Raw genomic sequence first — 14277 nt, 5'->3', positions numbered from 1 at the left:
ACAACTACCGTGGAATCTCCCTGCTCAGCATAGTGGGGAAAGTCTTTGCTCGAGTCGCTCTGAACAGGCTCCAGAAGCTGGCCGAGCGCGTCTACCCTGAGGCACAGTGTGGCTTTCGTGCAGAGAGATCGACTACTGACATGCTGTTCTCCCTTCGTCAGATACAGGAGAAATGCCGTGAACAACAGATGCCCCTCTACATTGCTTTCATTGATCTCGCCAAAGCCTTTGACCTCGTCAGCAGACGTGGTCTCTTCAGACTACTAGAAAAGATCGGATGTCCACCAAAGCTACTAAATATCATCACCTCATTCCATGACGATATGAAAGGCACAATTCAACATGGTGGCTCCTCATCAGACCCCTTTCATATCCTGAGTGGCGTTAAACAGGGCTGTGTTCTCGCACCCACACTTTTTGGGAATTTCTTCTCCCTGCTGCTTTCACATGCGCGCAAGTCCTCTAAAGAAGGAATTTTCCTCCACACAAGATCAGGGGGCAGGTTGTTCAACCTTGCCTGTCTAAGAGCGAAGTCCCAAGTACGGAAAGTCCTCATCAGGAACTCCTCTTTGCCGACGATGCTGCTTTAACATCTCTCACTGAAGAGTGCCTGCAGAGTCTCATCGACAGGTCTGCGGCTGCCTGTAATGAATTTGGCCTAACCATCAGCCTCAAGAAAACGAACATCATGGGGCAGGACGTCAGAAATGCTCCATCCATCAATATTGGCGACCACGCTCTGGAAGTGGTTCAAGAGTTCACCTACCTAGGCTCAACTATCACCAGTAACCTGTCGCTAGATGCAGAAATCAACAAGCGCATGGGAAAGGCTTCCACTGCTATGTCCAGACTGGCCAAGAGAGTGAGGGAAAATGGCGCACTGACACGGAACACAAAGGTCCACGTGTATCAAGCCTGTGTCCTCAGTACCTTGCTCTATGGCAGCGAGGCCTGGACAACGTATGTCAGCCAAGAGCGACGTCTCAATTCATTCCATCTTCGCTGCCTCCGGAGAATACTTGGCCTCAGGTGGCAGGACCGTATCCCCAACACAGAAGTCCTCGAGGCAGCCAACATCCCCAGCTTACACACACTACTGAGTCAGCGGCGCATGAGATGGCTTGGCCATGTGAGCCGCATGGAAGATGGCAGGATCCCCAAAGACACATTGTACAGCGAGCTCGCCACTGGTATCAGACACACCGGCCGTCCAGGTCTCCGCTTTAAAGACGTCTGCAAACGCGACATGAAGTCCTGTGACATTGATCACAAGTCGTGGGAGTCAGTTGCCAGCGTTCGCCAGAGATGGCGGGCAGCCATAAAGGCGAGGCTAAAGTGTGGCGAGTCAAAGAAACTTCGCAGTTGGCAGGAAAAAAAGAGACAAAAGCGCAAGGGGAGAGCCAACTGTGTAACAGCCCCGACAAACAAATTTTTCTGCAGCACCTGTGGAAGAGCCTTTCACTCTAGAATTGGCCTTTATAGCCACTCCAGGCGCTTCTCCACACACCACTGAGCACCTCCAGGCGCTTACCCATTGTCTCTCGAGATAAGGAGGCCCAAGAAGAACTCCGATGTGTATTTACAAAGAGCTGTCAGTCAGCACTGATTGGTTAGAATTGGAGAAGTAAGCTCTGTGGCAAGCAATTAACACAGTCTCAACCAAAGCATCCTAGTCTTTATGTCAAAGAAACCTCCAAGCCTGTTTGTCAAGATTACATTGAGCATAAACACTGGCACAGACCAGGAGAGCCAAATGGCCTGTTTCAGTGCTGAACATTCTACGATCAGGCCTGTGACTTGTTAACTTGTGAAGTCGATCCTTTTCTTTAATTTGTATTGCTGTGCAGTGTTACAAGAAAAATGTTTGTGAAAATGGAACAGGTAAGTGTTCAGTTGGTTGCGAACCCTTCCCTGCACTTCTCTTTTGTACTGAATAGACCTCGATTAAAAGAATACTGTTCAGTTTATTTTTCTGCTTCTTGAGAGGATTTTAGTGCAAGTTAATAGAGGAGTCCTTGAGCAAATGGAAAGTGTTCTGTCACATGTAGCATGAAAACCAAGGCTAACTGGAAATCTGGAGTTTCAAAAACAATGCTGTAAAACACACAGGACAGGCAGCATCAACAGTGAGAAACCAGACTTAACTTTTCACATTAACTTCTTGCAGTTCTGATGAAAGGTTGGTAGAGATTTAGCAATATTTAAGCATTCCCAGATTTTTACTGCTTCTCTTTCTGTCTGCTGTTACTGTTCACAGTTTATCTGCTCTCACTTTTTTGTTTCTTTACTTATCCTGTTACATTCTTTTTGCCTTGCACCATTGTTGCTTTTGTTGTGAAATCCCTCCTGTCCTCTGCTGATTTACAGACCTTCCCCTTTGTTCTTAGAGATTTAGCAGGTTTTAACTAACTTCCAGTTCTGCCAAAAGGTCATCAAGCTGAAGAATAGCTCTCTTTTTCTCTCGGCACAGATACTGCCTGGCCTGCAAAGTGTTATCAGCATTTCTCTCTCTCTTTCACGTATTTGGTTAAGTGCAGATTCAGTTCATTTCCCTGAACTTTTTCATCCCTCGGATGTTGCAATAGGCCACTCAGCCCCTCGAACCTGTTGTGCCATTAGTCTACATCATGGCTGATTTTGTATCTTAACACCATCGACCCACCTTTGTTCTGTAACACACGTGCGCAACAAAAATCATCAGTTTTGAAATTTTCAATTAACCCCTGAGCTCAGCAGCTTTTTCTGGGGGAGGTTTTGCAGATTTCCACGACCCTTTTGTGTGAAGAAGTGCTTCCTGACATCACCCCTGAATGGCTTAGCTCTAAATTTCAATTTATGCCCCCGTTGTTCACGACTCCCCCACCAGAGGAAATATGTTCTCTATCTACCCTCTCATTCTTTCATCATCCCAACACTTTCGTTCAATCACCCTTTAATCTACATTCGGAAGAATACAAGCCTAGTCTATGCTTAATGCTAGAATAATGGAAATTTTTGCCAGTGGAAGCCTGTGACCGGTGGTGTACCGCAGGGATCCATGCTAGGACCCTTGCTGTTTGTAGTGCACATTAATGATTTAGACGTGCATATCAGAGGTAGGATCAGTAAGTTCGCAGATGACTTGGAAATCGGTGGTGTCGTAAATAGTTAGGAGGAAATCCTTAGATTACAGAATGATATAGATGGGCTGTTAAGATAAGCAGAGCTGTGGCAAATGGAATTTAATCCTGAGAAGTGTGAGATGATGCGTTTTGGGAGGACTAACAAGGCAAGGGAATACACAATGGATGGTAGGACCCTAGGAAGTACAGAGGGACCTTGGTGTACTTGTCCATAGATCACTGAAGGCAGCAGCACAGGTCGATAAGGTGGTTAGGAAGGCATATGGGATACTTGCCTTTATTAGCCGAGGCAGAGAATATAAGAGCAGGGAGGTTAGGATGGAGCTGTATAAAACGCTAGTTAGGCCACAGCTGGAGTACTGTGTACAGTTCTGGTCACCACACTTTAGGAAGGATGTGATTGCACTGGAGAGGGTGCAGAGGAGATTCACCAGGATGTTGCCTGGGCTGGAGCATTTCAGCTACGAAGAGAGACGGAAAAGGCTAGGGTTGTTTTCCTTTCGAGCTGAAAAGGCTGAGGCGGGACCTGATTGAGGTATACAAAATTATGAGGGACATTGATAGGTTAGATAGGAAGAAACTTTTTTCCCTTAGCGGAGGGGTCAATAACTGGGGGGGCATAGATTTAAGGTAAGGGGCAGGAGGTTTAGAGGGGATTTGAGGGAAAAAAATTGCACCCAGAGGGTGTTTGGAATCTGGGATCCACTGCCTGAAAGGGTGGTAGAGGCAGGAACCCTCAATATTTAAGAAGTATTTAGATGAGCACTATAAATGCCATAGCATGCAAGGCTACGGGCCAAGTGCTGGAAAATGGATTAGAATAGATAGGTGCTTGATGGCCAGCACAGACACGATGGGCCGAAGGACCCGTTTCTGTGCTGTATAACTCTTACGACTATGAAATCTGAAATAAAAATAGAAAATGCTGTAAATACTGAGCAGGTCTGCCAGGTGTACATTTGTTGGCGTGGTGCAGTTCATCATTTCTTCTGAGTCAGACGGTTTTGGATTCTAGTTCCACTCCAGGACATGATCACAAAGCTGAGCTTGCTGAGGGAGCACTGTTTTTGGATGAGATGTGAGACCTCAGCCACGAAACACCACTTGAAACAAAGTCCTCCCAGGCCTTGTAATTTTCTGCTTTGCCTAGGTCATTTCAGTGTCTAACCAGGGCAGGTGATTATGTTGGCAACAAAATGGGGCAGAAGATATTTGCGGTGGTTTTCTGATGTAATATTGATCCATGGGTGTTTTTACCCTTTCTCTGATCTGTCGACTCCTCACTTCCAAAAAGAATAATGAGAGCCAGAGGCACTCCAGCTTCAAGTTGCCTATTTTTCCACTTGTTCCGGACTCCAAGTGAGCTAAACTGGGAATTATAAGTTGTAACTATTGCTTGGATCAGTTGAGACTGGTAAAAGTGACGAGTGTGGAGTAATTCACTTGTGCTTTCAGCAGCTGTCATTATTTTCCCAAGCCAGGTTCCAGTGGTGCAAGGCAAGCATCTAACACAATGCAGTACTCCATCCCCATGGTTCATTTTTTCAAGGGTAACATCTTCTCCTGCAGGGAAAATCTTCCCATTAAACCAGTCTGAATTAATTTTCATTCTTTTCCCAGTAAGTGTTTCCGAGGTTGTAATTGTTTTTATGTTTTTGCAGCTGCTGGGACTATTCATCTTGTGTGTTGGCATTTACGCAGAAGTGGAGAGGCAACAGAACAAGACGATGGATGGCTTCTTTGTTGCTCCAGCAATCATCCTGTTACTGCTGGGTGTGATCATGTTCGCAGTTTCTTTTGCTGGTATGGTGGGAGCTCTCCGAGACAACCAACTGCTGCTTAAAGTGGTGAGCTCCTTATTTGAAATTGAACTAATTTTTTTCTGATGTGAATCTTCCAGATTAAGGTAATAAAGCACCAACTTTGCTGGGTGTCTCCAAGCAGTTCATTGGCTAAGACCCAGAGTATTTGCAATTCCTGCCAGTGGCTCTGGGGTAGCTCATACAAGAGGGGAGCAATCAGAAGTGAATCAAGATACTGATCAGAAAGTTGGGGTTTGAGGCAGTGCGAAGGAGGGGCTAAGTGGTGATCTTAAGCAGCTCATGGTTTTAATCTGATGCAAGGAGGAGGAATCTCACTCCTCCGTGCAGTATCATCCAAATTCCAGACCAAGGAATTAAGGCCTTCACTACAAAGCAAGATTCAAACCTCAGGACAGGATTGTATTAATATGGGTGTGCAGGGAGGTACTGGATACTGCAAAGGTTCTGGGCCCTCCTGAACTAGCCACAACCCAAGCCAAGCTGTTCCAGTACAGCTACAATAACATCTGCTTGGCAATGTGGAAAATTGCCCAGGTATGTCCTGGACACACAAAGCAGGATAAATGCAATCTGGCCAATTACTGCCCCATCAGTCTACTCCCGATCATCAGCAAAGTGATAAAAGGTGTCGTCGACAGTGCCATCAAGCGGCACTTGCTTCGCAATAACCTGCTCCGTGATGCTCAGTTTGGGTTCCGCCAGGGCCACTCGGCTGCTGACCTCATTACAGCCTTAGTTCAAACATGGACAAAAGAGCTGAATTCAAGAGGTGAGGTGAGAGTGACTGCCCTTGACATCAAGGCAGCATTTGACCAAGTATGGCATCAAGGAGCTCGAGCAAAACTGGAGTCAATGGGAATTGGGGCAAAAAACTCTCCACTGGTTGGAGTTGTTGGAGGTCAATCATCTGAGCTCCAGGACATCACTACAGGAGTTCCTCAGGGTAGTGTCCCAGGCCCAACTATCTTCAGCTGCTTCATCAATGACTTTCCTTCAATCATAAGGTCAGAAGTGGGGATGTTCGCTGATGATTGCACAATGTTCAGCACCATTCGTGACTCCTCAGATACTGAAGCAGTCCATGTAGAAATGCGGCAAGACCTGGACAATATCCAGGCTTGGGCTGATAAGTGTAAAGTAACATTCGCGCCGCACAAGTGCCAGGCATTGGCCATCTCAAACAAGAGAAAATCTAACCATCTTCCCTCGACATTCAATGGCATTACAATCACTGAATCACCCACTGTCAACATCCTGGGGGTTATCATTGACCAGAAACTGAACAGAAGTAGCCATGTCAATAGTGTGGCTACGAGAGCAGGTCAAAGAATAGGAATTCTGTGGTGAGTAACTCACCTGACTCCTCAAAGCCTGTCCATCGTCCACAAGGCACAAGTCAGGAGTGTGATGGAATACAATAATATAAAAGCAAAATACTGCAAATATTGGCAATATTCAGGTCTGGCAGCTTCTGCAGAGAGAGAAGGACAGGTAATGTTTCAGATCAGTGACCCTTCATCAGAAGGGATATGATGGAATACTCTCCACTTGCCTGGATGGGTGCAGCTCCAACAACACTCAAGAAGCTCGATACCATCCAGGACAAAGCAGCCCGCTTGATTGGCACCCCATCTGCAAACCTTCACTCCCTCCACCACCGACGCACAGTGGCAGCAGTGTGTACCATCTGCAAGATGCACTGCAGCAACTCACTAAAGCTCCTTCGAGAGCACCTTTCAAATCTGCGAACTTTGCCACCTGGAAGGATAAGGGCAGCAGATGCATGGTAACATCACCACCTGCAAGTTCCCTTCCAAGTCACACACCATCCTGACTTAGAACTATGTTGACAGTCCTTCACTGTCGCTGGGTCAAAATCCTGGAACTCCCTTCCTAACAGCACTGTGGGTGTACCTACCCCAAATGGACTGCAGCAGTTCAAGAAGGCAGCTCACCACCACCTTCTCAAGGGCAATTAGGGATGGGCAATAAATGCTGGCCTGGCCAGCGATGCCCACATCCCATGAATGAATAAAAAAATCAATTTAAAGGAATGAAAACTTGATTATTCATAAATGTAATCAGAAAGAACTATATTCAGAGCAATAATGCTTGAACCAATCCACCAGATTATGGAGATAAAAGCTTTCGGGGTTTGCAAGTACAGTTAGATGTCTGGCTGGGAAAGTTACTGTACGAGGGATGAGCTGCATCGCCCTTGTGGGTTAATTCCAGCTGGCTGGAAGGGTGTGTCATTGGCAGCAAAAACAGCACATCTTATAGTCTGTGGGCCTATTTTTAATTTAGAGTAGCTTGTCAATCATGTTGACATATTACTTGCTCTTGAGGGTGTTTTCTGTATGCCGTGTGAATAGAATCTACTTGTGGTTTTTATCTTTACCTCAGCCTGCTATGCAATTCACGGGCATGTTAGTGTTTGTATTGCACTCTGTGGATGAGTGTACCAAGGTTAATTATAGCGCTTGTCTCTTGATTTGTATTGAAGTAGGATGGATCAAGGCCCACATCCCACCTCCAGTGTGCCCTTTACACTGCGACAATAGCTTGGCAGTAAGACACTGCTGATAATTCTGTATTTCCATTTCCAATTTGGCAGCAACCCAGCTTCAGTGCCCTTGAGGGCTTTGAGAGAGGACGGGTGAATGGTGGAGGCAGAATGTTCCTTTTATTGAAATAAGTGCAGGTGATGACCCTGTAGGTTTTTGAGGATTTAAAAACCTTTCTGAAAGCAGTTGTTATAATTTCCTACCAGTCTATGTTTCATTATTTTTTGATGCAGTGAACAGTCCAAATTGTTGGAGGTGTTAAACAAGAGTTGATCTCCCTCTGCAGTCATTGAAATGGAATATGCCCAGTGTATCCTTCATTACTCTCAGTCTGCAGTGAAGGACAATGTATCCCATAATACTCCCTAACCTTTTCCATCTTCATTCAAATGGTCCCCCCTCCTCTTGTTGGAGGGGAATGCAGTTCAGATATTGGCAATCCGGTTGATACCTGGTTCAAATGGTCATTCTGCATGTTTGATCCTAAATCTTTGCTATTGCCAGGACATTCAATGGTGAGAATATAATGACCCCATCCGCTCCCTGCATCTATTTTTTTTTTTTTGGTTGCAGTGATCACCGCATAAGCATTAGGAGCAGGAACCCTGTCTGATTTAGCTCGGGCACTCAAACCACTTGAGCCCATACTGCCAACCTGGCTGAGATCAGGGACTCCAAGCTGGAATCTTCTGGTCTCCAAAACTCAGTTTCTCCTAACACTTGACTTGGTGGAGTCAGTGTATAGCTATCTCCTGATAATTGAATAGTTTTAAAGGAGTCTGTCCAATTTACTGAGTATTGGAAACAAGCCATGTCGGCAGCTTTCTCAACATTGCTGTTGGAGAGAGGGTGACTATAGTTCTTCCCTGCAACAGCAAACAACAACTTGCACTTGTGTGGAATCTGTAATTTAGTATAACATCCCAAGATACTCCATCAAACACCGTTTGACACTGAGCCACATAGAGATATCAGCACAGGTGGCTTCAAAGCTTGGTCAAAGGCAGGTTTGAATGATCAGCTTGAAAAAGCGAGGTACAAAGATGGAGAGGTTGAAGGAGGAAATTCCAAAGCTTTGGCCCTGGCAGCTGAAGACACAGCCGACACTGGTTGAGTGATTAAAATCAGGGATGTAAAAGAATCCTGAATTAGAGGAGCACAGAGGTTGTAGGGCGAGAGAAGGTTACAGATAGGGTGGAGGTATGAGACCATGGAGGAATTTCAAAACTAGGATAGGAATTTTAAAACTCCCAAAGCCGAGTGTCCTTGTGTGCCTCGAACAGAACAAATTGCAGTGAGGGAGTGCACCCCAAAAGGACATCACAACAGGAACTATCACCAGAAGTGTTCACCATTCCCTTTTACACAGATTAAATCACATTTTCTCCTTCCTAACTTGTTTCAGTGGCCTCTCGTGTAACAAATGGAATTTTTCACTATTGAAGTCCTCAGAGTAACATGAATTCTAAGTGACAAAGATACCCTGCGACAAATCCAATTTCTTTCTTCCTCATTTCAAGACGGTCCTGTGAATATATTGTACTAAGTTAATGAGTCCATGGCACAATTTCAAAGAACAGGGTGTCAAGAAAACCTGATATGCTGTATGAGGAATTTTTAATTCATCGGTGGAAAACTTGCATTCAACTTAACATGCAGGGGTTTCCCCATTAAAACATTAAAAAAAAACAAACTGGCAGCCAAGATAACCACCACAATTTGCATCTGAAACACCTTTTTCATATTTAAAGCATCCACTCAGTGCCAGAGGTTTGAGCAGCAGGGACCTAGGACAATGGCTTGCTTTAAGTGTTGGATTGATGTGACGGCCATGCTAATGAAGCAATTTTAGTGAATTCAAGCACCTTGACTTAGAAAGAATCCCTCCGTGTAAATTGGCAGCCTGGGGCCTGTGGAGCCTGTTTCTAACCATGAATTTCATGAGAAGGTTCCAGAAAACCTGAAGCAGCCACATGACCATCTGTCCATCTCTGGGGAAGCTTTGTTTTCCCTCCTTGGACAAAGACTATCAGTAACTGTGCAGCAGCAGAAAAGGCTGTGTGCCTCCTTTTTATTTCTCTCCAGAAAATATCAAGTTTGAAAACCGACTGCGAGTGTGAACCTTCCAAGCCTTCAGACTGCTACAGCCAGAGACCCGGGGAAGAGAGTCACCGACCAGTCTACCTTCAAGAAAACTCTGAGCAAAGCAGGCAAGCCACAAAGTGCACTTAGACCAACCAAGGACTTCAAGAATACAAATTCAGCTTGAAGACCACTCAATGATCCAATCCCACCAACATTTTATTGGATTATTCTGAACTTTAATCCAAACAAAAAACTTACTTTCCACTTTGTAATCTATTTTTCCTAGCAGTTGGCAGGAGAGCCAACTGTGTAACAGCCCTGACAACCAATTTTATCTGCAGCACCTGTGGAAGAGTCTGTCACTCTAGTATTGGCCTTTATAGCCACTCCAGGCGCTTGCCCATTGTCTCTCGAGACAAGGAGGCCAAAGAAGAAGAATCGTGTGTGTGTGATTCGCATGTGAACGCAAAGCGTATTCATTTTAAAATCGGGTTTAGAGTATTAAGTATAATAAACTTCGCTCTTGAAAGAATCAATATGACAGGTTTTCTTGAGTTAATACATCACATTAAAGGTAAAACACTCACTTAGGTGATGAGCACAACCACTGTTTCAAAGGAATAAGCCCTGTTGTGGTCAAATAAAAGGAAGGGCAAGAGGGGCGGCTGTAACAGAAATTTGGGGGCTAGAGTCTGGGATCATAACCAACGAGACAATGGAAGTGGGAAGTCAAATTGATCCCTCATGGGGGAAAAAAATTAAGCTTTAAAACAGGTTTTCTTTCATTTTTGCTGCTAGAGTACAAACACCTTCACATTTAAGGCCAGCACCTTCCTAAACCTGAGTGAAGTAACTTGAGACAGGTTAATGGCCCTATCTTGTGAAGAATTGAGGAATACAGCTGGGCCGTTGAGGATTGCTTTCCGTTCAAGCTGCAATACGGGCTGTATTTATCCTTGTGTGTAAGCCCTTACCCCAGGGGAAACCTTCCTTGGTCACTCCCATTGGCCCTTAAGGAGGATAAAAGGTGGGAGGATGATAGGAGTCTGAGCAGCCCTGTGTGAGAACGGAAAGCTGGACATCCCGGGGCCCTCCTCAGGCCAAGAAAGACAGTGATAAGAATAAGGATGACAACTGAAGACCTCTGTGTTTCCACTGTAACGAGGCAGATCACCTTTGTGCTGACTGCTGGAAATTATGGGCAGGATTAATGTAGGATTAATCAGGACACAGCAGACCAGGCTGTGGCTTTAACTGAAGCAGTCTTCTTTGGCCTCCTTATCCCGAGTGACAATGGCTAAGCGCCTGGAGGTGGTCAGTGGTGTGTGGAGCAGCGCCTGGAGTGGCTATAAAGGCCAATTCTCGAGTGACAGGCTCTTCCACAGGTGCTGCAGACAAAATTTGTTTGTCGGGGCTGTTAGCAGTTGGCAGGAAAAAAGACAGAAGCGCAAGGGGAGAGCCAACTGTGTAAGTCTCTTCGACTCGCCACACTTTAGCCCCGCCTTTATGGCTGCCCGCCAGCTCTGGCGAACGCTGGCAATTGACTCCCACGACTTGTGATCAATGTCACAGGATTTCATGTCGCATTTGCAGACGTCTTTAAAGCGGACGGCCGGTGGGTCTGATACCAGTGGCGAGCTCGCTGCACAGTGTGTCTTTGGGGATCCTGCCATCTTCCATGCGGCTCACATAGCCAAGCCATCTCAAGTGCCGCTGACTCAGTAGTGTGTATAAGCTGGGGATGTTGGCTGCCTTGAGGACTTCTGTCTTGGCATCAGGTGGCAAGACCACATCTTCAAGTATTCCCCGGAGGCAGCGAAGATGGAATGAATTGAGACATCGCTCTTGGCTGACATATGTTGTCCAGGCCTCGCTGCTGTAGAGCAAGGTACTGAGGACACAGGCTTGATACACTCGGACTTTTGTGTTCCGTGTCAGTGCGCCATTTTCCCACACTCTCTTGACCAGTCTGGACATAGCAGTGGAAGCCTTTCCCATGCGCTTGTTGATTTCTGCATCTAGAGACAGGTTACTGGTGATAGTTGAGCCTAGGTAGGTGAACTCTTGAACCACTTCCAGAGCGTGGTCGCCAATATTGATGGATGGAGCATTTCTGACGTCCTGCCCCATGATGTTCGTTTTCTTGAGGCTGATGGTTAGGCCAAATTCATTGCAGGCAGCCGCAGACCTGTCGATGAGACTCTGCAGGCACTCTGCTGACGATGCTGCTTTAACATCCCACACAGAAAAGAGGAGTTCCCTGATGAGGACTTTCCGTACTTTGGACTTCGCTCTTAGACGGGCAAGGTTGAACAACCTGCCCCCTGATCTTGTGTGGAGGAAAATTCCTTCTTCAGAGGATTTGAACGCATGTGAGAGCAGCAGGGAGAAAATCCCATAAAGTGTGGGTGCGGGTTCCAGGCGTCAATGGTGGGAACTGAGGAAATGGCTTATTACTGCAGCAGTAAAACCCAGTAAACATAGTGATGTGAGTGCAGGAAAACCTAACTTTCAGGAATTTTGTTACAGGATTTTTTTGTCCCAAGGAAAAGTGACCCTGTACCATAGTCATACGTTGAGGTACACCAAAGGCATAACCTTTTCCCCCTAGAGCGTGCAGGGAATGGTATTGGAGGGTGGTATATTCCCATACCTTTTATCCCGGGTGTACCTGGAGTGTGACCTAGTTTCGGGACCGGTGCCCATGAGGATTGTCTCTAGTTTTCCTGTGGACGGGGTCGACCTGCTCCTGGGTAATGGTCAGGCAGGGGTGAAGATGGCAGTTTCCCCAGTGGTTTTTGAGGTTAGGGAGTCCGAACAGTTACAGGAGAAGGTCCCTGGCATTTCCCCAGACTTTGGTGACTCAGTTCATGGCCAAACAAGCTCCATCAGAGGAGGCTGAACTATCACTGCAGAAGGATGACCCTACTGTCTGGTTATCTGAAATGTTTTTTGAGAAGTTAGAGGATCTGAAAGATGAGTGAAAAAAACCTCTTCCGTTGAGGTTCAAAGCTGACCCAGTATTCAAGAAGGTAGCACTGGCTGCGCAAACTGAAACTTAAGGAGAGCGAGTCCTTGTGTGCTACTGTTTAAAGAATGAGGTGCTGATGAGGAAGTGGAGACCTCCTCACAGATCCACAGATGAAAAGTGGACAGTGGTTCACCAGATCATATGGTACGTCAACGGCAATAAAGAAATGTTAAGAATGATCCATGAGCTTCCAATTGCTGGACATGTCAGTGTACAAAAAAACTCAAGTCTGGGTAAAATGGAATTGTTACTGGCCAAAGCTCCACAAGGATGTGGTGGAGTTCGGTAAAACTTGCCACACGTGCCAGCTTGTGTGGAAGCCCCAACTTGCAATAAGAACTGAACCCCTAATTCCCATGCTGGCTTTTGGGGAACCCCTCTGCCTAATGCTGGTGAGTTGTGTGGGACCCCTGCTGAAAACAGAAGGGAACAGACAAGCACAGGTCTGTCAGACAGTCCGGCAGGAAAGAGACAAAATGGATAGTGAGGACAGGTTAGAGGAGGGCCAGGAGGATTTTCAACTGGAACCCCCTAATGGCCGGTTATCCAACCCTTAAATGATGGGAAATTAAGACCCCACACTCCCTACGAAAGCTGCTAACAGCATTTACAGAAACCTGCAGGGATAAGTAAAGTTCCCAAAAAGGCAAATCGAGAGTGTGATGCCTCAGCTAGTTGAAGTTCCGCAGGATACAATGGGCTGAATGGTCTCCTGTTCTGTTATTTTTCTATGCAGTGAAAGTTGGACAGACACCTGCGAGCAGAATGTCCCAGAGGACCTGAGGCAGATTGGCAGAGACCCTCCCACAGTAAAGGGAAACAAAAATGCTCTAAAGTAAACAGCACTTGTTTGACTCACCAGAAAACTAAAAGTGAGGTGAGTGTGGATCTGCCCACTGTGGAACCCAATGATCAGGTCTCAAATCTAAAGCTAATGAAACCCAGCAATTTCCATTCACAATTCTGCAAGGATAAGGGCCCAGTGGAAATCTCAAACACCTCACGGGGGTTAAAAACCAATTTATTACCCACTATCACTATAGGGAGAAATATTATCATGGTAGTGGATTGGTTAAAGCCACGGGTTGCAAAAATGGCAATTGAGGGGTTAAAGCTTGTACATACAGGAGAACTTGCCTTAAGCTAAAATGGAAATTTGCAGACCCTAAGCTTCACCAACAACCACATGTTTATTGAGATGCACATCCCGAGGGTATTACAAATTGATTCCAGAGAAACTTTAACCCCATTTGACAACCAACACAAAACCATCTCAGACAAATTGCAGAAAAATAAATCAACTTTGCTGTTGTTCTCACAGCCAGCTGCAGAAGTTTTAAGACTAGTGAGTGAATTTGAGGAGTGAGTGATTATTAGTGCGTGTTCTTTTCTTCTCCGCCCCATCAATGAAACATTCCAGTCATCACATTTCATTCTGTGTGGTATGGAGCTGTCAAGAACCCGATATGAGCAATTTTTAATTCATCAGTGGAAAACCTGCATTAAACTTTTCATGGGAAAACCCCTGGAGTTAACATGTAAAAAAAAACTGGCAGCTGAGATAGCCACCACAATTTGCATTGAAACACCTTTTCATAGTCAGAAGATCCACTTGGAGCACCAGGCAATGGCTTGCTGCAAGTGATGAC

The 14277-nt window shown here is 45.8% G+C and overlaps 1 protein-coding gene across 5 annotated transcripts in view; it reads left to right on the top strand.

Moving 5' to 3' along the window:
* The window catches only part of zgc:110329 (uncharacterized protein LOC550500 homolog), a 331911-nt gene that overhangs the window by 196823 nt on the left and 120811 nt on the right, over window positions 1–14277 (top strand). For all 5 annotated transcript variants that reach the window (XM_068023414.1, XM_068023409.1, XM_068023413.1 and 2 more), the window contains one exon: window positions 4784–4969. In XM_068023414.1, coding sequence (XP_067879515.1) covers window positions 4784–4969 — 186 coding nt within the window. The remainder of the gene's footprint in view (window positions 1–4783; window positions 4970–14277) is intronic.

This window comes from Heterodontus francisci, chromosome 47, assembly GCF_036365525.1.
Source record: "Heterodontus francisci isolate sHetFra1 chromosome 47, sHetFra1.hap1, whole genome shotgun sequence".
Lineage (NCBI taxonomy): Eukaryota > Metazoa > Chordata > Chondrichthyes > Heterodontiformes > Heterodontidae > Heterodontus > Heterodontus francisci.
Note: the sequence above shows the minus strand (reverse complement) of the source record. Positions and strands in the feature narration are given on the sequence as shown.